The sequence below is a fragment of the Capsella rubella genome, unplaced genomic scaffold (assembly GCF_000375325.1).
Source record: "Capsella rubella cultivar Monte Gargano unplaced genomic scaffold, Caprub1_0 scaffold_4, whole genome shotgun sequence".
Classification (NCBI taxonomy): Eukaryota; Viridiplantae; Streptophyta; class Magnoliopsida; order Brassicales; family Brassicaceae; genus Capsella; species Capsella rubella.
The window spans coordinates 2445512-2472387 of NW_006238920.1; the positions used below are offsets into that span (position 1 = coordinate 2445512).

Here is a 26876-nt window from a genome sequence, read left to right on the forward strand (position 1 = left end):
CCAATTACTCATCTTCTATTTGCTGATGATAGTTTGTTCTTCTGTAAGGCAACGCGGGAGGAATGTACAGTCATATTGTCCATTTTGAAGCAATATGAGCAGGTCTCTGGTCAACAAATTAACTTCATGAAATCATCAATTCAGTTTGGTCACAAAATAGATGAGTCTACTAAGGTGGACATGCAGGAGATATTGGGGATTACAACGTTAGGTGGAATGGGGTCCTATTTAGGACTTCCGGAAAGTTTAGGCGGTGCTAAAACGAAGGTTTTTTCCTTTGTTCGGGACAAGCTAGATCAACACATAAATGGGTGGTCGGCAAAACTCTTATCCAAAGGTGGGAAGGAAGTTATGATAAAATCGGTGGCATCGGCTTTACCGACATATGTCATGTCTTGCTTTCGTCTTCCAAAGGCAGTTACAGGTAAACTAACAAGTGCTATAGCAAAATATTGGTGGAGCACGAATGGTCAAGCAGGTGGTATGCATTGGCGTACTTGGGACAAGTTATGTAATAGCAAACGGTTAGGTGGGTTAGGCTTCCGGGATATTAATGATTTCAATTCGGCATTGCTGGCTAAACAATTGTGGCGTCTTATGGATGCACCAGACTCATTATTTGCAAAGGTTTTTAAAAGCAGGTATTATAGGAAATCCAATCCTATGGACCCGGTACGGTCATATTCTCCGTCTTATGGATGGCGGAGTATTATCTCAGCTAGATCTCTGGTAAATAGAGGGCTTATTAAAAGAGTGGGAGAGGGAACTACAATTTCTATTTGGAGAGATCCCTGGATTCCGGCTCAATTCCCGAGACCAGCTCTGAGTAATGGATCCTTCATGGACCCGTCACTGCAATTACAAGTACTAGTGGATAGACAATCCAATTCCTGGCGTGTGGATGCTCTTCAGGCCATTTTTGCACCAGGTGATGTGGATTTGATTAGCGCAATACCTATAGGTTTTAATTCTATACCGGATAGTATGGGTTGGCATTTTACGAAAAATGGAAAGTATACGGTGAAGTCAGGTTATCATACAGCGAGGTTGCTGGATCCAGGCATTCCTGCTGATCCGGTTTGTGGTCCGGGTATATTCCCTCTGATTGCAAAGGTTTGGAAGATCAGGTGCCCCCCTAAAATCCAACACTTTATGTGGCAGTTATTAACATGGTGTATTTCTGTGATGGCAAATTTGAGTTCCCGAGGTATAACCTGTGATCAGATTTGCTCTCGGTGTAATGCTCAGGCGGAAACGGTTAACCACGTCATTTTTGAATGCCCGCCGACAGTACAATCTTGGGCTTTGGCTAATGTCCCGGTGGGATCCATTCAGTTTCCTACACCGTCGATTTTTGCTAATATGGATTACCTGGTTAATTTGGGTGAGAAGGATACTCAATTTGCTTTTTATCCTTGGCTGATTTGGTACGTTTGGAAGGCGCGTAATGCAAAAATTTTTGAGAACCTGGATCAGTGCCCCCAAGAGGTGACCAGAGTTGCTAAGACGGAGGCGGAGGTATGGCAGGTGGCTCAGAGTGAAGTTTCGGAGACCTCTCGTGACTCTCCGGGGATGGTGGTACCGCTCCCTCCAAGGGAACGGCGTCCGGTTATCTTGCCTTCTACCTTTCAGGTTATCGATGCTTTATTGATGGTTCATGGAAGGACTCCGATAAGTTTGCAGGACTAGGATGGTTTTGTCAGCACTCGCATGATGGCTCCACGTTGATGGGAGCTTCGAATACCCGCAGAAGCCTTTCTCCCCTCCACGCCGAGGTAGAAGCACTAATGTGGGCCATGCGATGTATGATTGGCCATGACTTCAGAGATGTTGAGTTCCTCACAGACTGCTTAGATTTGGTGAAGATGGTGTCTTCTCCCTCAGAGTGGCATGCATTCTCCGTTTACCTGCAAGATATAAGAAGTGATAGGGAAGAATTCTCTACTTTCTCTTTGTCTTTTATATCCAGAAATGCGAATGTAAAGGCGGATTGTTTAGCACGTAATGTGCGAACTCAGCCAGCCCCCGTTAAGTATGTTAACAATTGTCCCCACAATTGGCTTATTTAAAAGCTAATCAATGATAGTTTGGTGTTGACAAAAAAAAAAAAAATACATAATTAAGAAAGATAAGTAAGAATAAAATCAATTTTTTTTATTTGTTATGGAAACGCGGATATATAAATAAAAATATCAATTTTTCTGATATTAACTTGCACATATTTATTTGTTTGGATATTATTTTTTAAGAAATTAAATATTAACCGTCCAAATGAAAATTAGCTAGGGTATTATTGGGAATTTACCTTATTATTTTTATACGATTTGTACCCCTTTTCCAATCTATTGACATCACTAATTTGCAAACATACTTTATAGTTCATTACTTTTATTTACAATTTTCATATACTCATACACTCAAACTGGTACTGTTTGACCAACTTTGACGAATTTTGCCGTCTTCTTAAATAAAATAAAAAAACAAGGATAAAGCTGCACCTAAAAACGAAATATCATAAAAAAATTAAAAAAATATAAATAACACCAAAACCGCCTAGCAGCCTCCGCCCCCAACCACTCACCCATTCAAAAGGCCAAACCCCAAAAAACAAAAACATCAGCTGCAACCATTGCAGCTGCTGTAGTAAAACCCTAACAAAGTTAATCTCAAAGTCTCAACGAAAGAGACAACAACCACTCTCGTCGCCGTCACTCGATTTCTCTCATACCCTTTTCCTTAAAAATCTCAACTTTTTTTTCCTTATCCTTCACGAAAGATGTGGATGTCGTGAAACCGTGATCAGCTTCTGTGAAAACGAAGACTCCATAAGGTTTGATAAGAGAAACTGTATTCATGGGCAAAACTGGAATCCATTTGTTCGACGATACGAGGAATGGGTTTTTCTCTGTTTCCGATTTGGGATCTGATTGGAGCATCAGCAGCACGAACTACCGTCCTGTTGGTGGCTTGTTCGCGAGTGTTAATCAAATAGGACCTGGATTCGGGTCAGGACTCGGGTCCGGATCTATTTCGGATCCTCCAAACAGAGACAACAACAGTACCTTCGCTGCTCAGCTTAATGATTTGTGTACAAAGTACTTACCTTTTAAAGAAGAGGAAGAAGAAGAAGTGATTGGTGAGAAGAGGATGAAGAAGAAGAAGAAAGAAGGGTTGAAGCTTAAGCTTAAGATAGCTAACCCTTCGTTGCGGCGGTTGTTAAGTGGAGCTGTTGCTGGAGCTATTTCGAGAACTGCTGTGGCTCCTTTGGAAACCATTAGGACTCATTTGATGGTGGGAAGTGGTGGCGACTCGACTACTGAAGTGTTTCGTGATATTATGAAACAAGAAGGGTGGAAAGGTCTCTTTAGAGGGAATTTGGTTAATGTGATTCGAGTAGCACCTGCTCGTGCCGTTGAGGTATCAATGAATGTTTCTCTACTGGTTTGGTTGTAGAGTAGCTATATGGAACTTTAGATTATGCGTTAATTAGTTAAGTTTTGTGTTGTATTTGTTAATATGAAGCTTAAGCTCAAGTTTTGTGTTCAACTCTGTTCAGCTTTTTGTATTCGAGACTGTTAACAAGAAGTTGACACCAAAGCTCGGAGAAGACTCGAAAATTCCTATCCCATCTTCGTTGCTTGCTGGTGCTTGTGCTGGAGTTAGCCAGACACTCTTGACGTACCCTCTTGAATTAGTCAAGACCCGTCTTACAATTCAGGTATGATTCATAAAGTTTCAATCTTTTCGTAAAATGGTATTGAGTTGAGGTGATTTGCAGTCAACATGAGAGATAATTTTGGCAAATTGTAATCAAACTCTTGCTGAGAAATGTGTTTGAGGGTTTTAGAACATTTTACTTACGGCTGATAGAGTTTTAGACATTGGTTACTTATTTGTCTTCAAAACCATTTTGCAGAGAGGTGTATACAAGGGGATATTAGATGCGTTTGTCAAAATAATAAGAGAGGAAGGTCCGACAGAACTTTACAGGGGTCTTGCCCCGAGTCTTATAGGAGTGGTTCCATATGCAGCAACAAACTACTTTGCATATGACTCCTTAAGAAAAGCATACCGTAAACTGGTGAAGCAAGAAAGCATTGGGAACATTGAGACTCTTTTGATTGGTTCTTTAGCTGGTGCATTATCAAGTACCGCAACTTTCCCTTTGGAGGTTGCTCGGAAGCATATGCAGGTGGGAGCAGTTGGTGGTAGGGTGGTTTACAAGAACATGTTGCATGCTTTGATCCGCATACTCGAGCAAGAAGGTATTGGAGGTTGGTACAGAGGGCTTGGACCGAGTTGCTTGAAGTTGGTTCCTGCTGCTGGAATCTCCTTCATGTGTTACGAGGCGTGCAAGAAGATACTTGTTGAAAACAACAACGAGGAGGAAGCCTGAGCTATTGTTATACAACTCACATGAACTTTTGCGGTTGATCAGACTAACTCGATGGCTCTGGTGAACCAGATCAGGTCCTGGTTAATGACACTGCAAGCATCTGAGTATGGCATTGTGCCAATTGAGATTCACAGTTGAGGAGATTTGATTTTGAAAAATTTTGGGCGGACACATTATTGATTCAATTGGAACTAAACATCCAAAAGATTCATTTTTTGTTTTGTTTTGCTCCCTATACTTGTGTTCCGGATCTGACATAGTTTTATTTTTAATATTTTTGTTGGCTCAATCGAGTTTGATATTTAGAATTCAGACACTTAACCAACCAAGACGCAATGCCATAATAGGTGATCATACCATTTATGTAACATTAGTCATTATGCAACCAACACAAGACCAGGCTCTTTAGATTAAGTGGCTTTACTATATGTATATATACATACAGATTCATTTATAGTAAAGCATGAGGATGGGAAGCTCACTCGCCAATGAAATTGTTGCTCCTCCCAACCCCAGTAGTGGAAACAAAAGGGTTGATTCGGACCCAAAGTAATGAGAAGATGGAAGCAAGAAGCGCAGACCACACAATGACAATGGTCGGAGTTCGGTTCTGTCTTCCCAAAAGACCTTTCAAGAAAGGGTAAAGATGAGCAACAACCCAAAGAGCAAAAAAGAGCTTTCCCATGAGAGGTCCCCATGATTGGTACCCACTGTTTATTGCATAAGAGACACCAGCCACAATACCAACAAGGTTGACCAGTAAGATAGTGGTTGGTGGAATCAGAAGAGAGGTCCATTTGAAAACGTAGAGCTCAGCAAAGTCTCCATCTTCATCAGAGGCCTTTGATGTGACAGTGAAGTTTGTGTCTATCCCTGCAAGCACTTTGAGTAGACCTTGGAACACTGCGAAAAGATGAGCCGAGGTTCCACCGATTACCCAAAACTGCTCGTTCCTCCACCAGTCTTCAAGGCTTACACCACTCCATTTGAGCTCCAAGACTGACGATGCATAGATGGATAAAAATAGCAGTATGAAACACCCGCTTGCAAAGTTGCTTATCTGCAAATCAAGAACAAAAATTAATGATGACAAACTGAAAATGCAGTAAAGGGATGTAAACTAGAGGTTACCTCAGGTATAATAAACTTGTTGGTGATGAGGCAAAAAGCTGGAAGCATACAATAGGCAAGAAGTGGGATGGATGTGATTGGATAGACTATGGTATTGATATAAGCAAGTCTTTCCAAGAGTTTCAACCTTCCATTATAACCATACCATATAGGGCAATGTCTGCTCAGCAGAATCTCGATAGATCCTAAAGCCCATCGAAGAACTTGGTTCAAACGATCAGAGAGATTGATAGGTGCAGATCCCTTGAACGCGGGGCGTGAAGGCACACAGTATATTGATATCCAACCCCTTGCATGCATCTTGAATCCGGTAAGAATATCTTCTGTCACAGAACCGTAGATCCACCCTATCTAAAATCCAAAAGATGAACAAAGTTAGTATCATACAGAATAAAATACTTGCTTTGTTGTTTTCGGACGGTCTTTTAAAACCTCTGACCTCTTTGCCCCATGCAGTCTTGGCCTCATAACCACAACTTATGACATGAATTGCCTCTTTCAGAAGTGTCGTGGGGTTGGTTGTCGGTGGAAGACCTCCTTTTTCCATGAAAGTGGCCGCGATAAATACCGGCGACTGACCAAAACGTTTCTCTAGACTTTTCTGGGACACTAGAGATATCTCATCATCATAGCCTGCAATAAACAAGAACGTTTCCTTAGCATGTGAAATATGTTTGTTACATAGAATTCATGGCACACATACCTTCAACACCCTCGTCGATGTCTTCCATACTGAAAAGTGGAGTACTAGAGTCACTTCTCTTGATGCTTCTGTTTTGTTCATAGTTCTTGTTACTCTTTCCTTTCTTTCTTGAACCGAAACAGCTCTTTACAATAATAGTAGGTTCAAGATCTTCCTCTGTTAGCACAGGATCATACCCATACAGGGCTTGCCTGTTGAAACAACAACCAGTACCAACATATACAGGACCCTGGATACCATCTAACCCCTTTAAGTTAATCTGCACAACATAGTACAAATATGAGTCAGCTCAAGTGGACAAGATATGGTCGAGAAGGGACATACTAGAACTGCAGAGCTAACTTACATCAAAGAAGACAATATTTCTGTTGGCGTATCGATCATTCAAGTCAATACCGTCGAAACGTTGTGGAAACTGCACATAACAGCACTTCTTTCCGATTGCAGGGTCCATCAAGAAACACATGGCTTCCTTAACCGCCTTGCTGTTGTTGAAGTAATGATCACAATCCACGTTCAAAAGATATGCTCCATTAGTAAGAACAGCAGAAACACGGATCTGCCAAATTTAAGAAATGCTAGATTAGGAAAAAAGTAAATGTCAGGTTTCACAAAAGCATAACACAGACGGCTTCCAAGCCATTGAACAAGAAAGGTAAAATCAGAATATCGAAAGATAAAACAAACCAAGGCATTCATAGCTCCAGCTTTCTTGTTGTGTTGAAATCCAGGACGCTTTTCACGGGACACATAGATGAGCCTAGGTAGCTCATTTCCATCGGTATCAAGACCACCACTATGGCCTAAGAAAACCTGAATTGAAACAAAATACTTAACATCATCAAACATTCATGAGAAGTAACGTAAAGGAAAGGCATTATACTAGTGTACCTGAATCATCCCGGGATGATCTCTTGGGTTGTTACCAGGCCAAGGTGTACCATCCTGCATAGTCCAGCCATCTTCAGGCATCTTCTGCGCTTTAGCAACAAGGATATTGATCCTCACTTTAAACTCCTCATACTCTCTCTACAAGCGTACAACATAGAAAATGTGACATTCACTATAAAACAAGCGAAAGCTATTTCTGAAATTATGGTAGTAGTGACCTTCATTGCGCGTCTCTCTTTGACAAAAGAAGGTTGGATCTTGTCTTTCAAGTAATCTATCTTCTGAGAAAAATAGAACTCAGGAGCTCTAGGTTCAATGTTGAATTTCTTGCAAAAAGGTACCCATTTCTTCGCAAACTCAGCCGTTTCAGAAAGGGATTCAAAAGTTAGCATAGCTGAACCATCATCTGAAACATAACATGCAACTTTATCCACCGGGTAGTCTACAGCAAGAATTGAGAGAACTGTGTTTGCTGTTACAAGAGGAGGCTCTTTCATTGGATCCACTGTACTAACAAAAACATCCACAGGAACTAGCTGTGATGGTTCACCATCCCTATCATATCTACAATAATAAAAAATAAAGATACTTATTTGGAAATATACTTAGAATAGAATAGAGAGGATTTATAAACTTATAAAGACCAACCTTAAAGCAAGCCTGTCAAGAAAAGTCTCTCTGTTAATAGGATACCATTTTGGAAACTGATCAAGAAGCCAAGAAAAAGCAAACCAGATCTCACAAATAACCGAAGTCAACCACAGTGGATATGCATCTTTCACGGGATGAGTAGCACGGTAATGCAAGAAGACTACCAAAATGATGAGCCGAAAAACTATCATTATACGATAAGGTGTCATCCGAGAGGATGGGAAATGAACCACACGGCTCATTGGAAGCCTAACATCATCAACCCTGTAAGTACAAAATCCATCAATCATCAGATGGACCACTGCAACTCCATATGCAGATTGTAACTAAACCAAGAAAATGAAACTTTTAACTTACATTTGGAGTTCTTCACCATTTGAACCTGTCCCTTCAATTTCACCTCCTCTCCCTTCATGGTATTTACCAGTCATCTGTATCATATTCTTCTCCTGCTTCAGTTTCCAACCTTCGATTCTTTCTTTCCAGTCAACATTCCCAAGTCCATAAGATTTCAAGTCTTTAGATGGATCCAAGATTCTTACAGGCACTGCATATGTTTGTATTAAACATGTGAAGTCACACAATCTGTTAAGGGCCAAACACACAAAAGCAAAAGTTGATACATTATACATACCAGGTAGTTGTGGGTTAATACAAGGAGACAAAACAGCTTTCCTATCCGGTGTAGGAATCTCTCCTGAAGCCTCCTATGTATAGAAATTTCCATGACAAAAAAATTGATGATGTGAAACATTTCATCATTATATAAACGTTAGTAGAGCAAATGTATGTTAGTCCTTACCGGATGGCCATGAGTAAGAAGAGAAACTTGTTGAGATTCAAGTCGAGATGACGACGAGAACTCTTCAGCGCGATCTGGGAGTCTTGTCTTGTTGTTTCCCTGAGTATAATCAAACTCATTCTCGATATCATCAACATCAACCTCTTTTGCATCTCCTTTAACTTGAGGACTCCCTATAACAATCAAATGTGTCAGAGAATGAAAAATAAAGAACTTATAATTCAAAGAAAACAATAGCAATGTTACTACTGACCATTGTAACGTTTGAATCTTGTCTTGCACTGCGGGCAACATTGAGTTCCATCTTTTCTCTCATACTCATAACAAGATCGACACAAAGGGAAGTCACATTCATTACACGAGACAAAGACATTGCCAGTTTCAGTGACTCCAACATCATCTCCACAGATTTGACATATCATCCCATTCAGTTTTTTCAGAGGTTTCAGCTGCACTTGGAACAGAAAACAATGTTAGAAAGGACAAACAAACAAAAACAGATCATTACAGAACTAAACCAAATCATGTTACAAGAACCATATATCTAAATTTGTGTGATTAGCGAAACATGGTTAAGCTAGATTACAATGTGTTAACATTAGTAAGTAAAGGTTTAGACTTTAAGAATCAACGATCAAGCTAAAACTGGAACAAAATCTAACCTTTACAGACAAGAACAGAACAAAAAGTTTCTTACTTAAGCTGACACACATACTTCATATATCTCTTCTGAAGTAAAATCACATAATAAAGTTCAAATCTTTGAGCTTGCATTAGCCAAATATGGTTCAAAAAACTAACAAAAGAAACAGAGGAAACAAACCCCGTCATCAGAATCGTCTCTGTTCCGAACAAACTCATTTCTCCGGTAAGTTCCGGCAGCAACCTTGCCGGCGTTTTGCTTCATCACCACTTAAGCAGAAACCCTAGAAGTTCGCCGTCGATTCAATGGCGGAATTTAAAGTGACTACTACTAACTCTCTCTTACTTGTCTCTTCTTCAGCTGTTGTTTCCACTTCTAGTAGTGTCCATTTTTATGTTTTACGTTTCCATATTTTTTCATTTTGTCATTAAATATTTTTATTTTGTGAATTAAATATTTTCACACGTGGAAGTCGTCGACCGTTCTAAGTCGCTGTCAGTGCCATAATGTTTGCCACCATTACCTTAAAAATCAAATAAAATGATAATTTAATAAAAGATGCAAATAAAGGAATACTGTAATTATATGGAAACTGTGAAAATAGACACGTCATAACTAGTTCACCAAACGATCGTAATTAAACAGCAACCATCGTTGTATAACTTTTTTTTTTTGTTAATTTGAGAATTCAGGATTTAAAAGGGAAAAAGCCTCAAAAATAATAAACCAAATATTTTTTGGGTTTTTCCTGGATCTAAAACTATCGGAGTAACAGTTCCAGCGGACAAAACTGGTTATAGACCGAACTGTTTTTAATTTATCATTTATATATTGAAAGAAGCTTGACATTATTCTTGTTGGATTATTCTTTTTTATTTCATGATAAGTTAGAATATATCGTAAATTGCTTCTTAAATTTACCCGTGATAATTACCCAGCTATTTGTTCTATAGATATTTGTATTTCGATGTCACTTTATCACTTTTTTTTTATTTTTCGCTCTTTCTTGATTTATGATCTATTGAAATTAGCATGTTTCGTAGTTGTTTATTATTTTGTTTCTTATTTGTGTCTCCAATGGTGGTATTCTACATGAGGTGCTTTACAAAAAAAGATGAAATATAATTTATTTTGTTTAAATTGAATATTTTGCAACAACACATATGGGATGCTTAAGTGATGTTTAAATATGCAAATTAAGCATTGATGCATAAGTTTTCTTCTTGTCTTTGCTTTAAATTAATTCAATTTAATGTTAGTGTTGGAGGTGTGCTAATCCCTCTATTCTAGCCGAAAAGACTTTCAAATTCATTAAGCACCTCCATTGGACTCTGGATCTAACAATATGGTTCTATTACTATTAAGTATTAACCACAATCATTCAATTAATTCACAATTTTCTTTGTAGATAACTAGTACAGTAAAACCTCTATAAATTAATACTCTATAAATTAATAAACACTATAAATTAAGGGAGATTTGCACAACTAACCTTTATTATGATACCCTTTTCTACAAGTACCCTCTCTAGGTGTTCATTTTCAAAAATACCCTCTTCAATGTACAAATGACTAAATTACCCTCCTTTATTATAACCCATGATGAAAAAAGGAATATTCTTCCAACAAAAAGAATATTCCTTCCGAAAAATTTCCCGCCAAATTTTCCCGCCAAAAATTTTCGGAAAAAAATAAGTTTTACTGGTCCCAAGTCGGGCCAATGTAAAAATTGACCAAATTTGATAAGATAATAAGATAATAATTTTTTTGAAATTTCTATGTAAAATATAGTCCCAATAATATCATAAATTAATAATCACTATATATATACATATATATATATATATGTATATATATATATATATATATATATATATATATATGGTAGATATATTAATGTAGATGTTTTTAGTTTTTGTAAAAATCAAGTTCACCTCAATAAATAATTTTATCTTAGTATATTTTTAAACAATAATCTTGTGATATATACCATCACAAGTCATAAAAATAATCAAATTTTCTTTATGTTTTCAATTTTTAAATATGCATCATATTCATTTTTTATATAGGATGTTGAAATATAACAATGGAGGTTAGTAATATACAATTAAATTTATGTATATAATTTGTATAAGTGAATTTATCTATAATATTTATAGTTTATAGTCAAATTTCTCATTTTCTAAATATAATATTCATTTTCAAACTACTGTATAATTTATAATATCTATAAGATTATACTTGGTTTTGTAAAATTGTGTCAATTCATACTTTTTAAAAAATTGAAAAAATTAAAATATCACTATAAATTAATAATTATTAATTTACACTATAAAATAATAAATATTAATTTATAGATAAATTAATATCACTATAAATTAATAAAATATCTTGGTCCCAACATTATTAATTTATAGAGGTTTTACTGTACAATATGGTTCGACTAGTATTACTATATTAACCATCTCATAAATAATAACAATCACTCAAATTTATATTCACAATATCTTTTTTTTATAAGTATCAGCCTTTTTATTTTGTCGATAGCTTATTTGAAGTTTTTAATGTTATTGTAAACATATACTATCTAGAATTTTGGATTTTAATCCTTAAATAAGTATGTACTTTATTTTCATAAATATTAAAATGATATCTTGTACTTTAACGTATGAAATATATATTAAATTTTTTGACATCCAATGTTTTCTTCAACTTGTCCAAAAAGCCATCTTCAAAACTACATTTTTCTTCAATTACAATTTTAAGTACGTAATTACCTATAATCAATCTTGTAAGGTGACTTTTTCAGGTCTCTCACAAAAATGCAGTTGCAACATGTTTGCAAGTTATTCAATATGTAGAAGTCTCTTCCATAATACTTGCAAAAAAAAAAACTTAGCTTAGACTATCTCCAAAATAGAGCAAATGTTTATTCCAATAGTTGGCTCTATTTTTTACTCTAAAATATAATAATTCAAGTTTATCCAAATAAATATTTTATTTTAGCTTCTATTTTAGTCCTCTAATTTTAAAATGTTCAAATTTTAACTTAATTTAAAAGACAAATGCACAACAAGTACAAAATTTGGAACTTCAAAGTAAGAATCTAGTATGGAAAGAGGTAATAGAAGAAAACAAAATTTATATCGAGACATAAGTTCCATAGAAGATCTTAATCTCCTTGCATTCTTTTAATCCAAACAAGCAAAAATATTATATAATTTTTTTTAGGTAATATATAAGTTTTTTTTGTTCTGTTGATTTGGTTCAAATGCGGTCTTGGTTCGGGGAATCAGGAGTCGCAGTATTACCCATTGCAATCTTAAAGGAGAAGAAATTGTTACTCCACAGTGATCGTTTTCTACTCCACATAAATCATGCCTAAAATATTGTAAATCATGTTATTTGTTTCCATTTTAACTGTTGTAAAAATCATACCTAAAACAAGGGGGTGAATTCGAATAAAATTTTAAGTGATTTGAGTTTTTTTGAGTTTTAAAATGATTTTGAATTTTTGATGATTTTAGAAAAGTTCATATGATTTTTGTAAAATCCTTTTCAAATCTCACCTAAAACCATGGGATTTGAATTTCGGTATTTTTAATTAAGTAAATCCTCTCAAATCATTAAAAATCAAATTCACAAATTGTTTTCGATAACAATAGATTTTAAGGTGGATTTTGAAATCGTTAGTTCAATAACACATGATTTAAAATCCATGTTTGAATAATATAAGATTTATAAATTCTACACAATGGTTTAAAATTCCACTTTGAATACATCTCCCTAAAAGTCAATCGCAGTTAGTCATTCATCTTAAATGACATTCAACCATCTCCATGGCTAGTCTATCTTCTGCATAATTTAAGAACGATGATGATACTTTCTAATCATAGTCAATTGTAAACTAACAACGTAAGAGAAACATCCTCTAAACGCATGAAAGTGACAAAAGTAAATCAAGAGAAAAAATCACCTTGACTGGAAGAGAAATACAGCTTTACGTATCTTGTTTGTGTAAGCTGCTACACAAAAAAATATTAATTAAAGTGAGTATATATATACCTTACAACTAACCCTAATAATTAAAGAAATAGACGTGAAGCCCATAACTTTTAGACCAAACAAAATTAAAAACAAAAATCGTACTTTGAAAGAGTAAAAAACCATAGGTAGAGAGAAAAATTGGAAAAATTGGGTTAGGAAGAAGAGGAATCGAAGATGAATACAAACCGTGATGGGCATAGATGTAAGCAGTCCTCAAGGAGTAGATATGATCCCCATGTTTCAAACTTGATCTGTCGATCCTGTTCTAACACAAGAGATATACAAATTTGGTGAGATAACGTAAGATGATAAACAAGTTCTCTGGAAAACAAAAGAGAGAGGGAGAAGACGAAGCCTGTTGGAGAGAAGACCCATCGGATGAATGATCTCCTGACGTCGCAGAAGAGACGAAGCTGTGACACTCTTTATTTATCTTCAAAGAAATTAAATCAGAGCATGACTTGAGAGAAGAGCCAATAGCTTTTATTCTGCAGTTAGACAAAGAAATCTGAAACCAATGATTAGACAAGGATCAGTTTTAGTTGTGAATCCAAAACAGGAGCAAAAATTTCTCACTCTCACTAGTAGATTCTGTGATACCGCTACTATTGAAGAGCTTGAACATATACGTCTCCTCATCAAATTCGGAGGAAAATCAAAAGATAAATGAAATCAAATTAACGAATTCAGGGGATATGAAGATGTTCACGTTCAAGAAGTTTGTTACCTTGGGAGATATATCATAGACACTGGAGCCGTGTTCAATCGCACCTTGTGAATTGTGGAACCCAGAAATTCAACGATGGAACTGAGAAATCAATATTTTAGTGCCCTTTTTTTTGTGAATTGTTTTTTTTTTTTAAACCAATCCTTCAAAATCACACCTCTCAAGGTGTGATTTTTTAACTGGTTTTCACTTGTAAAATTGTATCAAAGTCTCCCAAAATCACTTTTTATAGTTTTCTAAAAAAGAAAGAGTTATGTTTTGAATAACAGTGGATTTGATATGATTTTTACAAATTATTGATTGAATAACAGAGATTGTAAGTGATTTTAAAAGACTTTTTACAAATGTCATATTTAATAACAGGGGATTTGAAAAGTGATTTAAAAATCACTAGTTGAATAACAGGAAATTTTTAAAAAAATCCAAAATCCCCTAGAATTCTATTTTCAATACACCCCCCTTAGTATCTTTGTATTTTCGATCAAAAGCTTTGGTTAATCTTCTATTTGTGACTCTCTAAATCCGATAATTATTGAAGTGGGAAACGATAACTCTATGTCTTCTCACCATAGATTACTCTAGGGAATGGAGCCAGCTGATCATGTTACTCACCAATCAAACCATTCCCGAACCCAATCTCTTTCTACTACAATATGTGTTCCAAGACGCATTATATCACATGTGGCGTGAAAGGAATGCACGAAGACATGGTGAAATACGATCGTCGCAAGGAAGACTCATTAAGCTCATTGACAAGAATCTCTAAAACCGTCTCAGCTCAATCAAAGCTTTAGGCGACCAGTGCTACGATGAGGGCTTACAGTTGTGGTTCTTCACCTCGCCACCATCTACATGATCACTCCCTCCTCTAAAAACTTTCAATGTTCTCCTCTGAATTTTTATTCTTAAACACAAAGATGCATTCGTTGTGAAAATGGTTTTTTTATTGAATTTAATCTTACATTCAATTCAAAGAAAAAAATCCGGGTGGTGCATAAGACTAAAAGATACTTCCTCTGTTTCACAAAGAGTGTCTTTAAAAAACAAAACACTGAAGTAGATTATATAAAAAAATACAAATCATTATTAACGCACAGAGTTAAATACATTAAAAAAATGTTATGCCACGACTCATATAAAAATCTAGACTCTTATGGATGCTTTCTTTCTCCGAATCCTCGTTTAGTTAACTTTTGGTTTTCTAGAGTCAAACCAAATATGATTGGTAAGTTTTGAGGTTTGGGAAATTTTAAAAATGGGCAAGACAAATGAGATTAGAGACTGGGGATCATATCTATGTGACTTACAAAATCGGTCAAAAACACATTCTACACGATTGTCGTCCCATAAAGATACAGTAGTTATAAAGAAAGAAAAAATAGTTACGATATCTCTTGAAAATCAATTCCCAATCTCATATGTTTTATATGTGAACCAATAGAAGGTGGAAAATTAGATATTGAGAAGCAATGAGTGCATCGTAGACAATGGCAAAAGAATTGGCAGTTAAAAGTGTTTGAAAAAATTACTGAAACATGGAAAGATAACAATACACATGACTAAAGTAAAAAACTAACCCCATCTAGTGGTTGAAACGAATGAGGTTTTAGAAAATAAGTGACATACATTTTTAATAGATTATTGGACTCCAAATCGGGCTTAACTGTTTGACCATGTAATCGTCAAAAGTGAGATAAGATAGGCACATTCATGACTTGGTCGAGAATTCTTTTATGGCACGATGCACTTGCTTCGATGAGTAAAGTTGTTCTAGCGATATGATATTATATATGTCTCTTTACACTAAATAATGTTCATGAGATTGGTCTATTCGTATTTTATATGGAATGGAGTTCTGTTCGTATCAGCATCTAATCATAAAATGATATCTAATTATCTACAGTTAGGTTAACAATCGATAATCCTTGTCAAAGCCTTTGAAGAAATATTTTTATTGAATATAAATAAGAAAAAGTTTCTCTTAATTGGTATCGACAGCTAGCTCATATCTTTGTCCAAAATAAATTCTCTTAAAGATGAATGATATGAGCTAGATGTCGATACCATTAAGTATTCCCACGAATTTCTCAAATGAATTTCTCAGGTGATTTATGTTACCACGTGATATATATGAAATAACTTATTTTTCAATAAAACATTATCTTCAACATATTGTATATCACTTAGTAAAGTAAGTTTAGTATCTATTAAAGATTTATGTTCAAAGACTTATCTTTTCAAAATTAAATGATTATATTTGTGTTCAAAAATTTATATTGTAGGAGATGTTTTAAATTAAAATCCCTGCATACAAAATCTAGTAACTTCAAAACCTCAAACTTTATTATATAAAAATACTCATTTCTCAATACAACTATTCAAAAATATCCTCTCGTTCTAAGTTTATAAAAAAGCCATAAGAATTTTGAATTTTCTCCAAATATGTGTAAGCTTACAATAATATACACTAATTACCTTTATATCATTATATATATGTAAAATTCTAGATTTAATTTAGGAAAAAAAATCTAGATTTAATTTAGAAATACAGACAAATATTATTTAAAACCGCGTAAAACCTTTTTAAACGTTTTAAATATTATGAATTTTTAGTAATTATTAAACGTATCTAATCTCCTAATGGTAATTATTATCTAGAAATACGTTATAAACCATATAAATTTTTAAATTTTAAAAGAGATATTTAAAAAAAAAACAATTAAATGAAAAATATATTTTCCAAAAATATATATCAGAAAAGGTATTTCTCAAAACTTATCATGTATACAATACAATACAAAAATCTCCACCAAAAAAAGAAAAAAATAATTCTTTTCTTTAGTCAACCAGAAATTAAATCCTTTTCTTTTTTTTTTTGTCAACAAATTAAATCCTTTTCTTAATTAATCTTTTTTTCTGAATCAATCGAACCGGTGCTTCTCTTCTCCCAGTCCCAAGATATAAACCAAAAACTCTCCTACTAATGAATTAAGAGAAAATTAAAAAAAAAAAGAAAAACCAAAAAAAAAAATCAATCCACAGAGCCACAGAGAAGAGTGTGACAAAACATCGATTCAAGAATTGAGAAGAACCACCGCCGATTTTTATGTAGAAGATGATCTAATTCTGATTCTTTAATTCCAAAAAAATCTCTTCTTTTTCTAATTGGGATCGCTTTGTTACTTTGTGATTCCATTTTCCTCGACGGGGAAAACCAAACCGGAATCTGTATCGTCGTCGTCACCTTCCTCTACTCTTCTTCTGGTCTTGTCTCTATGTAAGATTCAATCTCCTTTGCTTCTGTATTTGTTTCTTCTCTATACTCCGATCCTTTGTTACTACTCTTGAGTTGATTAATACCCACTTTGAGATTAACGAGTTTGAGTAATCTGTTGACAATTTTGATTTTGGAGAGGTTTATGTTGTATTGCTTTAGGGTTTACGACCAATGTCCTTGGCGGATACACTTAGGTTTAGGATGTTTTTTTCTTTGAAGACATAACTGTTTGAGTTCTTGTCGGAATTTTGCATTGATATCTAGACGAGTTTTTTACATTTCTTGGCGAATTAATTATTAGGGTTTTTTATTTTATCTCAATAGATTATGCAATGCAGCTTGTTTGTTAGTTCAAGATTAATCGTGTTTATGGAATTAATGTTTCAATTTATCTTGAATTTTGTTTTTTTTATGTCTCTGATTTCTGACACGTTTTGGAATCTTTGTGCTTGAGTTGGATCATGTTGCATATTTGGATTGAGATTTATAAAAAATTGTGACTTTACCTTGGATTGCTCTCATCATTATGTTACCCTGTTTATAGATTCTCCTTACTCTTTAGTTAATGAACTTTCAAATGTATTTGCAGTGTAACTGTTGGTTCTCAATTCCCTTTGTATGTTTATTGAGAGGGAACGTTGTACAGTCCAACTTCTATATCAGTTGCATCACTGAGAAGTCGATTTGATTTCTCGAGCTTCTCCTTACGTGACGTTTAGTAGAGGAGAGAATAAAGTAGGAGAATCCCAATGGACTGTAATAAAGAAGAGGCTATAAGGGCTAGAGAGATTGCAAAGAAGAAGTTCTTAGGGAATGATTTATCGGGGGCTCGGAAATTCGCGATGAAGGCTCAGTTTCTGTATCCTTATCTTGATGGGATTGATCAAATGGTGGCAACATTTGATGTTCATTTATCTGCTCAGAATATAATATTTGGTGAGAAAGACTACTATGGTGTACTTGGTCTGAACCCCGAGGCTGATTACGAAACAGTGAGGAAGCGTTACAAAAAGTTGGCGGTATTGCTTCATCCTGACAGGAACAAGTCCATTGGAGCAGAGGAAGCCTTTAAGTTTCTTTCTCAGGCTTGGGGTGTGTTCTCTGACGATGCAAAGAGAGCTGACTATGACCTGAAGAGGAATATGGGATTGCATGAGGGAAGAAAGGCTTCTTCGTCGTCAAGGCCTGCAACCAATGGATTTCAGAAAGTTACGAAAGCTAGCGGTAACACAACAAAGGTTAAGAGTTCGAAGAGAGGTATTAAACGGGCAAGTGATGCAGTTGCTGCTAAAGGAATTAACCGGGCTAGTGATGGCGTTGCTGCTAGAGGTATTAATCGGGCCAGTGATGCTGTTGCTGCTAGAGGAATTAATCGAGCAAGTGATGCTGTTGCTGCTAGAGGTATTAATCGAGGAGGTGATGCCGTTGCTGCTAGAGGTATTAATAGAGCAAGTGAGGCCGTTGCTGCTAGAGGTATTAACCGGGCAAGTGATGCTGTTGCTGCTGCTGCTGCTACTTCTACTTCAGCTCAGAAAACAACTGGTGATGGGACCTTTTGGACTGTATGCCGTACTTGCAGAACACAGTATGAATATCATCGTGTTTATCTAAATCAAAACCTCCTGTGCCCCAACTGTCGTAAGCCGTTTATAGCTGTGGAAACAGATCCTCCAGGTTCAGGTTCGATTCGCAAGACCTTTCACGAGCATCAGTTTGACTCTCTCCGTCACACAACGGATGGAAGGAAGAAAAATGTATCTGGAAAAGACAGCAATGGGGTGTATGGTGAATATGATTCCTTTGAGTGGGGTGTGTCCACTGGAACCAAAAATGCTGCACAGACCGGGTCACGAAAAGAGGAGGTTGTGCGTAGAGAGTATAACAAAAGGGCGGCTGGTGTTTCATCGACAATTCCTCCAAAAAGAAGAAAGGTTATGGAAAATGCAGTTGCTGGTACCAACATTGCAAGTTCTCCCAAGCCCACTGGTGTAAAAGAAGTATCTGAGGATGAGCTGAAGAACTTACTGAAGAATAAAGCTAAGTCAGTACTCCGTAGAAACCTGCAAGAATTACGCACCAACGCTGTTGAAACTGACTCAAAAGAAAGGGAAATGGAAACTGAGGACCTCAATGGTTTCAATGCAGATTCTTCAGTAAACAAAAATTCAATTGAATCAAGCTCTATGGGCTCTATTATGGATTCCCTGGGAGCCTTGACAATAGAGGTTCCTGATCCAGATTTCCGTGACTTTGACAAGGACCGAACTGAAAGGTCATTTAGGGATGACCAGATATGGGCTACTTACGATTCTCTTGAAGGTATGCCTCGATCATATGTCGTGATAAATAATGTTATCTCTGTAGATCCATTCAAGGTACGTATGAGTTGGCTTACTTCAGTAGCAAATGGTGAGCTTAACTCAACAAATTGGCTTGGTTCTGGTGTACCAAAAAGTTGTGGAGAGTTTAGAGTTGGGAAAACTCAAATCAGCAAGTCACCTTACATTTTCTCACACAAAGTAAACCTGGTCAAAGGGAATAATGGAGAATTCCTTATATATCCTAGAACAGGCGAGGTATGGGCTCTGTATCAGAAATGGTCACCTGAATGGAACTATCTTACGGGATCCGAAACAGTTGAGTACGAGTTAGTTGAAGTAGTCGAAGGATATACAAAGGAACACGGTGTGTCAGTGGTTCCTTTGGTTAAAGTTGCTGGTTTCAAAGCTGTGTTTCGCCATCATTTGGATCCCAAAAAAGCCAGAAGGATCCATAGGAATGAAATTTCAAGATTCTCTCACAAGATACCCTCGAAGTTGCTGACAGGTCGAGAAGCATCCGGTGCGCCCAGAGGTTGCAGACAGCTTGACCCGGCAGCAACACCATCACAGCATCTTCAGGTTATTGATGATCATCAGTAAAGATGTAAAGGATTCAACCTTTTTGTATCTTGTTAATGTAATTTGCGTAAACTTGAACCGAATGTTTTGTTCTAACTATGGTAACATAGAATCTAGCTAGAAGAGCCTACAGTTTTTTCATTGTGTTTTATAACTAAAAAGAGAAGCTATTCAAAATCCAAAGATAGATTATTCAATATCTGTTTCACCACTCGACGATACATATCGCTGCAAACAATGTGGCAGTTCATTTATATGATCTTGTTCATCGTCGATCGTTATATGAACTTGAAGTTATAGTTTACTTTTAAGGTACTATAGAAACAAGAAGAAATTATATAACGCGAGTTTTTCATTGAATTTTTAAACAAAACAAAAAAAAACAAACTCTTAAAAGAATCTAATTAGTTTCATTACAAAACCTTAAAACCGAAGCATATAGCCATATGACTAATGACTCTTTCGTTGCACTGCTCTACGACAGATAGGGCAAGACCTACACCTCATTAACCACTTTCTGATACATGCTTCATGGAACCGATGCGAACAATGCGACAGTTCTCTAATGTCCCATTCACTATTGTCGTCACCGTTGCAAAAATCCTCTAAACAGATGGAACATGTGGACTCGTTTTCTTCATTCGCAAGGCAAGAACCAGGGCTCACTGAGACCACCTTTTTGGTAAAAACAACGTCAACGGTCATGAACACCGGTTGTAAAAGTCCAACGCTTAGAGCCGCACGAGCTTCGATCGCGTTAGCTATATGTATTGACGAGGGAAGATCATGGAGACGAGAATTGATGAGTGGTATGATATGAAAGGCAGAGAACTCGTGGTCTAAAAGATTCAAACATATTTGAGGAGTTGGTGGAGGTGGTGCAGGATAAAACCCAGTACAAGTGATGGTTCTGTCGGATTTGTCAATCACAAATTCGGATTTGTCAGTCACAACATTGGATTTGTCAGTCACAAAGTCGGATTTGTCAATAACAAATCTCTTGAATCGTCGAGAGAGGTTGATGCAAACAGTGCTGAAGATGGAACCAATGCTTAGGGTGAAAAAAGGTAAGGTTGAGTAGGTTTCCCAGAGCGGTTCTGTATTGATATGGATATCGATTTTCACATCTCCAGACTCCATTGTTAAACACAAACAAACTTACCAAAGCAGACACAACAAGAGATGAAGTCGTTAGGTTTTGAGATGAGAAGAGAGAAAGTGATTGCTGATGTTTGTTATTTATATGTATTATAGATTCTTGAAATTTCCTTTTGTTTTTGGTAAGTTTCCTTTTTGGGTTTGGGTTTTACCGGAACTCTGTTTATGTTGTTGTTAATGACTCAGTGTACCTTTTCCTATTCGAACTTGTAGATTGGAAAATTCTTTTGTTCACTCCCATTTTTCTACCCAATCAAAACTTGCCATCTAATCAAAAAATATAAATTTAAAGTATTATTTATATAATAAATTAATAGTATATTATTGGGTTTTGATTTTACAAAGATTACATGTTGATTTAGGTTTATTAAAAAACAGGATAAAGTTTCGATTTTAAGTTTACAAATTTCCTTTTCTTTAGATTTTACAATTTAATGACATTTTATATTGGTTTGAGTTTATAAATGAGATTAGGGTTTATATTTTACAGAAAAACGAGAATATATGCCGGTTTGAGTTTATATGTCGATTTGAGTTTATTGAAGAGGTTACGGTTTAGATTTTGCAACCAAACGAAGATAGATGTCGGTTTGAATTTATCAATAAGTAGTAGAGTTTAGATTTTACAGTAAACGAGAGGTTAATATATATCGGTTTGGGTTTATAAAAAAGAATTAGGGTTTTAGTAAATGAGATTACGTGTCGGTCCGGGTTTAGTTAAATTCATAAATCTGTTAATGATTTTATTTTAATATGTTTTATTTATTTAATCTAATATGATATGGCGCCGTTTAATTGGATGTAACAAAATGTGGTGAATATAAGGGTTTACAAGTATTCCTCTCCAAGATTTGGATGATTGTGTAGACTAAATTAGAAAATAGTGATTGGTATATTTTGAAACCTGAAACTAAGGACAAAAAAAGAAATGATCTCTTTATTTTCTATAGACAGATATCTTTCAAGCGGGTACAATTTGCACCATAATACAAACTGCTTGATGATTTCACTCCACCAGAAACATAAGTAGCTGCATCATACGTAGGCACATTCCGTATCTTGCTCGTTCGAAAGAAGTTTCTCTTCTTGTTCCACCCTTTGTAGCCATTTCAGCCCCAGGTCGCACCCTGCTCTTGCAGCGATTTGGAACTGCTCTTTTGCCATCTCTAGTGGATTCATCTCAGGGTTTTCTGAGTTTTTTCTTGATCTCTTGGGCGGCGAAACTCCCGCAGGGTTCACTTTTGTTAGAGATTCTGGGACTTGCACACCTGTACGGTTGATGTTTTAAAGCAAGTTAACCGCAAAATCAAGAAATGAAACAATATTGTTGTGTTCTTATAATCTAGAGAGTAAGGGATGACTAACCTCTAAGTAATAGTGATCCATACGCTATAGCAGCACCGGCATGTCCCTGAACGTATGTGAGTCAGAAGACTATGGAAACTACAAGAAGATGTCACTTTGCAAACTTGCTCTTTCAGGTTTATAAACATTTTTTGACATAAGACACTGATTTTCGTCAATATTCAAAAACAAAAGATATGATCACTACACCTAAAATTTACAGGTTTATGAGGCTATAATGAAACGAAAACAGAAGCTGACTCTATTTAAACACTCCTCCAGCAGTATTGATCTACATACAAAATAAGAAAGAGTACTCTCTCACAAGTCACAAAGTTATAACCTTCTCTGAAGCCCTATGGAAACACCAAATAGCTGATTCCACATCTTGCTTCACACAGTCTCCTGTCAGATACACTGTTCCTAAAAGATAGAGGGCACCTGGATGCAGCTGCAAGTTACCAACTCCCAGGTGAGGGTTCTATATAATTGCCAAATGATACATTCATACAGTTCTCTGAGCAGCAAAAATATATTCATACCTGATCAACAGCATTCTCTATATAGTGGAACGCCTGTTGATCCGACTGGACATGATCATTCTGAAAGAAAGATAACAATTAGTATGAAATGTTGGGGAAGTTTAGGGATGAGTTGGGGGGGATAAATAATAACTGCGTAAAATTTTGAATCTGAGGAAACGCTGCTCAAGAAGCAGACATTTCTCAACTAAGAGTATCCCACTAAAGCAACAATGCAACTGTTATTAAAGATGAAGCTCTAAAGTATCTACATCTGAGGTTCTCAATCTCTAAGCAACAAAATTGATATTATACAACAAAATTGTAAGGAAGCCTGACCTCGATTCTTAAACGACACCCTAGCTCATATTGAGCATCCGCATTACCCATATCTGCAGCTTCAACTAGCAAAGCAGCTCCACTGTGATGATCAAAGACAATAACGTATTGATAAGATAACCAAAAAAAGCCTTGCATACATGACAAAGTTCTATAAATTACACGCAATCTCCCAGTTTACGAAAAGCCATTGCAAATTCAGCCATACTAAACCTTCGTTGTTCTTACTTTAATCAAACATAGGCATTGGAGCAAAACAACTCAATTACCACATTCGCGCATAGCAGCTTTCAGTCATGATTGCAATTGGAAAGAGTAGCTATCTGAGTAATGATTAACTTACACAGCTTTACAAGCTCCAGGAACATGGTACTTCAAATGCAACTTAGAAAGCCAATATCTAGCATGAGTGTTCAAATTATCAGCTTCCAGAGCAAGTTCAAAGTTCTCTTTAGCTCCCTGAACCAGAAAAATTCATATTAACAAATACAACCAAAGAAGCCAAACCACAACATATAAAACAATTTGACTATCCTATAACACAAAATTGCATTTAGAAAAAGACTTAAGCCTACCCTGAGGAGAGGAATAAGGCGACGATCATTGAGTTCACAGTAATCGATAACTCTATCCACTTCCTTAATCGCACTCCATCCTTTAGCTACATACTCCATTGCCTTCTTGTTCCTGCTGTGTAATCCTCTCTGATTCAAACTCACAAAACTTAAATCACGGAACCGAAACAAGAATCATCATTTCCAATTAAAATCCACATAAATGAAAAGAAAAATGTTATACTCGTTGATCGAATCCATGAAGATGATGACGAGCAGTCTTCGATTCCGATGCGACGACCGCTGCTTGCCGGAGAATTAGACGACGAAACATGATATGGCCGGAGAAGAAACCTAACCGGAGAGTTTTGAAAAAAGCTCGGTGGAATCTAACAAGGCTCAGCTAAAGTAGCTTAAGCCCACTAAATTAGCTAGGCCCACTAAATTAGCTAGGCCCACTAAATTAGCTAGGCCCACTAAATTACTTAAGCCCACTAAATTAGTTAAGCCCATTTAGGCCCATACCTTGTTAATTAATAAATTACAACTTTACCCTCAACCGTCGATGCTAATTTCTCCCTGTCGGATGTTTCGTTCAGGTTCATTCGCCGTCAAAACCAAACACCAACCCAAGTTCCGACCAAACTGGGTTTCCATTATCACTTTTGCCCTCTTCTCTTCTCTTCTCTTCTGATGTATAAGAAGATAGTTTCATTTCCATGTACGAATTATGCTCTGTCCTTACCCAGCGAGAAAAGAATCAATCATTTCCTGAGACATCTCTGCACGGCTGTTCAAAGGTTAGATCTTGGAGACTCTAATGGATATCAGATCGAAGATACGTCACGTATGAACCATATAGAAGTGTTTAAAGGGAACAGTGGAAATGGGCAAATCCAGAGCTATGGGAAAGTTAGTGAAAGTCAGAGTTTGGTTTCAAATCAAGAGCAGTCATGGAAACAGAGTCCTAGTACGTATAATTCGCAGGTTCAATCTAATTATCAAGGCAAATGGTACGGGAAAATCTATGATTACGAGAGTAATGATGAAGACATATATGAGATGTATCAGAAATTTGATGAGTATTGTGTACAAGGGAATCTAAGAATGGCCTTAAATAACATGGAAAAATTGGAGAAGAAGGGTTGTGATATGGGTATAGATAGACTTATAATGATATATCAGCTATGTGGGGATGAGAATCCATTTCTAGAAGCTAGTATTTTAGAAGAAGGTAAGGTTTCTGTTGAGGGGAAGCTGAGAGCTTCAGTTAAAAATAATGTGAATGATTTGAAACATTATACTGATTACATGGTTAATGAATTTGATTCATTGTGCGGACAAGGTAAGGTGAAAAAGGCCTTGTATACTTTAGGTACATTGGAGATTATGAATCATGTTGTGGATTTGAGTAGACTTTTACGGTTAGCTAAGCTGTGTGGTGAAGCTGAGGCTTTAGAAGAAGCTAAGGCTGTTCATGGGAAGATTAGTGCTTTGTGTTGTTATTTAGATGTTAGTTGTTTCCATTTACTGTTGGAAATGTACTCTAACTGTGGGTTGCTGGATGAAGCATGGAGTGTTTTTGAGGAAATGCCTGAGAGGAATTTAGAGACTTGGGATATTATTATAAGATGTTTTGCGAAGAATGGTCGAGGAGAAGACGCTATTGATATGTTTAGTCGGTTTAAAAGAGAAGGAAACAAACCTGATGGTCGACTATTTAGAGGAGTTTTCTATTCATGTGGTATGTTAGGTGATGTTGATGAGGGACTATTACATTTTGAGTCGATGTCTAGGGACTTCGGCATTGTCCCCTCGATTGAAGACTATGTAAGCCTCGTTGAGATGTATGCGTTACCCGGATTTTTAGAAGAGGCTTTGGAATTTGTGGAGAGAATGCCAATGGAGCCAAATGTTGATGTGTGGGAAACATTGATGAATCTTTCTCGTGTGCATGGGAATTTAGAACTTGGAGACCATTGTGCTGAGTTAGTTGAATTGTTAGATCCTACGCGGTTGAATAAACAATCCCGGGAAGGGTTTGTACCAGTCAAGGCATCAGATGTTGAGAAAGAGAGTCTAAAGAAAAAGTCGGGAGTTTATCCTCTTCTCGGAGTCAGTAACAAGATGCAGGAATTTAGGGCAGGGGACACCAATCTTCCTGAGAATGGTGAACTGTTCGAGCTATTGAAGAATTTCAAGATGCATATGATAGAGATGGGATATGTCGCTGATACGAAACCTGCTTTGCATGATATCGACCAAGAGAGTAAAGAGACGGCACTTCTTGGTCATAGCGAGAGGGTAGCTTTTGCTCGTGCTGTTCTCACTACTGCACCCCGCAAACCTTTTACTGTTATGAAAAACCTCCGTGTATGTGTCGATTGTCATCACGCATTGAAGATGATGGCACTTATAGCTGGTAGATTAGTGGTCATGCGCGATGCAAAGAGGTTCCACCATCTTAAAGACGGGGTTTGCAGCTGTAATGACTATTGGTGATTAACAACAGAGCTTGAGGTATATGTGTTCTATGGAGTACGCGTTGAAATGTTTTTGGCTCTTTTTACCCGAAGCTGCCATATTGTTGTTATAGATCAGTCTCATTCTCTTGTCCCATCCAGTTTATGATAAGGTATATCATGAATGCTATGTATCGTTTATATATGAACAATTCATTGTGTTTATATGAGCACTTTGAATATGTACATTTTTTTTTTCCAAATCAAAATACACAATGATCAATTTATAATGAGTTTTGTAAACAGGGATATGCACTAAATAGAGAAATTA

General features: G+C 36.2%; 5 protein-coding genes and 1 long non-coding RNA gene across 6 annotated transcripts; 3 read left to right on the forward strand and 3 right to left on the reverse strand.

The window, feature by feature from the left end:
- Positions 1 to 2569: 2569 nt before the first annotated feature.
- LOC17889607 (adenine nucleotide transporter BT1, chloroplastic/mitochondrial) lies at positions 2570 to 4685 on the forward strand. The gene is made up of 3 exons (XM_006293415.2): positions 2570 to 3417; positions 3557 to 3718; positions 3917 to 4685. The coding sequence occupies exons 1-3, from the start codon at positions 2854 to 2856 to the stop codon at positions 4394 to 4396; spliced, it is 1206 nt and encodes a 401-aa protein (XP_006293477.1). The 5' UTR covers positions 2570 to 2853; the 3' UTR covers positions 4397 to 4685.
- A 47-nt stretch (positions 4686 to 4732) lies between these two features.
- On the reverse strand, positions 4733 to 9590 carry LOC17888488 (probable cellulose synthase A catalytic subunit 10 [UDP-forming]). The gene is made up of 14 exons (XM_023783612.1): positions 9398 to 9590; positions 8828 to 9023; positions 8575 to 8747; positions 8407 to 8479; positions 8130 to 8319; positions 7770 to 8036; positions 7340 to 7685; positions 7122 to 7259; positions 6918 to 7043; positions 6577 to 6789; positions 6231 to 6489; positions 5967 to 6160; positions 5528 to 5878; positions 4733 to 5456 (listed from the first exon to the last, which is right to left on the reverse strand). Exons 1-14 carry the CDS (start codon positions 9479 to 9481, stop codon positions 4875 to 4877), a joined length of 3192 nt encoding a protein of 1063 aa, XP_023639380.1. The 5' UTR covers positions 9482 to 9590; the 3' UTR covers positions 4733 to 4874.
- Positions 9591 to 12981: 3391 nt separating this feature from the next.
- On the reverse strand, positions 12982 to 14041 carry LOC111830902. Its single transcript, XR_002834187.1, has 4 exons — positions 13991 to 14041; positions 13450 to 13771; positions 13193 to 13238; positions 12982 to 13071 (listed from the first exon to the last, which is right to left on the reverse strand). It is a non-coding gene; the product is annotated as an uncharacterized LOC111830902 (long non-coding RNA).
- A 2975-nt stretch (positions 14042 to 17016) lies between these two features.
- LOC17889070 (chaperone protein DnaJ 2) lies at positions 17017 to 20308 on the forward strand. The gene is made up of 2 exons (XM_006293698.2): positions 17017 to 17267; positions 17857 to 20308. Exon 2 carries the CDS (start codon positions 18017 to 18019, stop codon positions 20186 to 20188), a length of 2172 nt encoding a protein of 723 aa, XP_006293760.1. The 5' UTR covers positions 17017 to 17267; positions 17857 to 18016; the 3' UTR covers positions 20189 to 20308.
- A 1890-nt stretch (positions 20309 to 22198) lies between these two features.
- On the reverse strand, positions 22199 to 24450 carry LOC17889528. The gene is made up of 8 exons (XM_006294627.2): positions 24328 to 24450; positions 24105 to 24233; positions 23873 to 23988; positions 23530 to 23611; positions 23212 to 23271; positions 23013 to 23120; positions 22691 to 22736; positions 22199 to 22593 (listed from the first exon to the last, which is right to left on the reverse strand). The coding sequence occupies exons 1-8, from the start codon at positions 24415 to 24417 to the stop codon at positions 22361 to 22363; spliced, it is 864 nt and encodes a 287-aa protein (XP_006294689.2). The 5' UTR covers positions 24418 to 24450; the 3' UTR covers positions 22199 to 22360.
- Positions 24451 to 24694: 244 nt separating this feature from the next.
- On the forward strand, positions 24695 to 26848 carry LOC17890368 (pentatricopeptide repeat-containing protein At2g25580). The gene has a single exon (XM_023784125.1). The coding sequence runs from the start codon at positions 24777 to 24779 to the stop codon at positions 26583 to 26585; it is 1809 nt and encodes a 602-aa protein (XP_023639893.1). The 5' UTR covers positions 24695 to 24776; the 3' UTR covers positions 26586 to 26848.
- Positions 26849 to 26876: the final 28 nt, after the last annotated feature.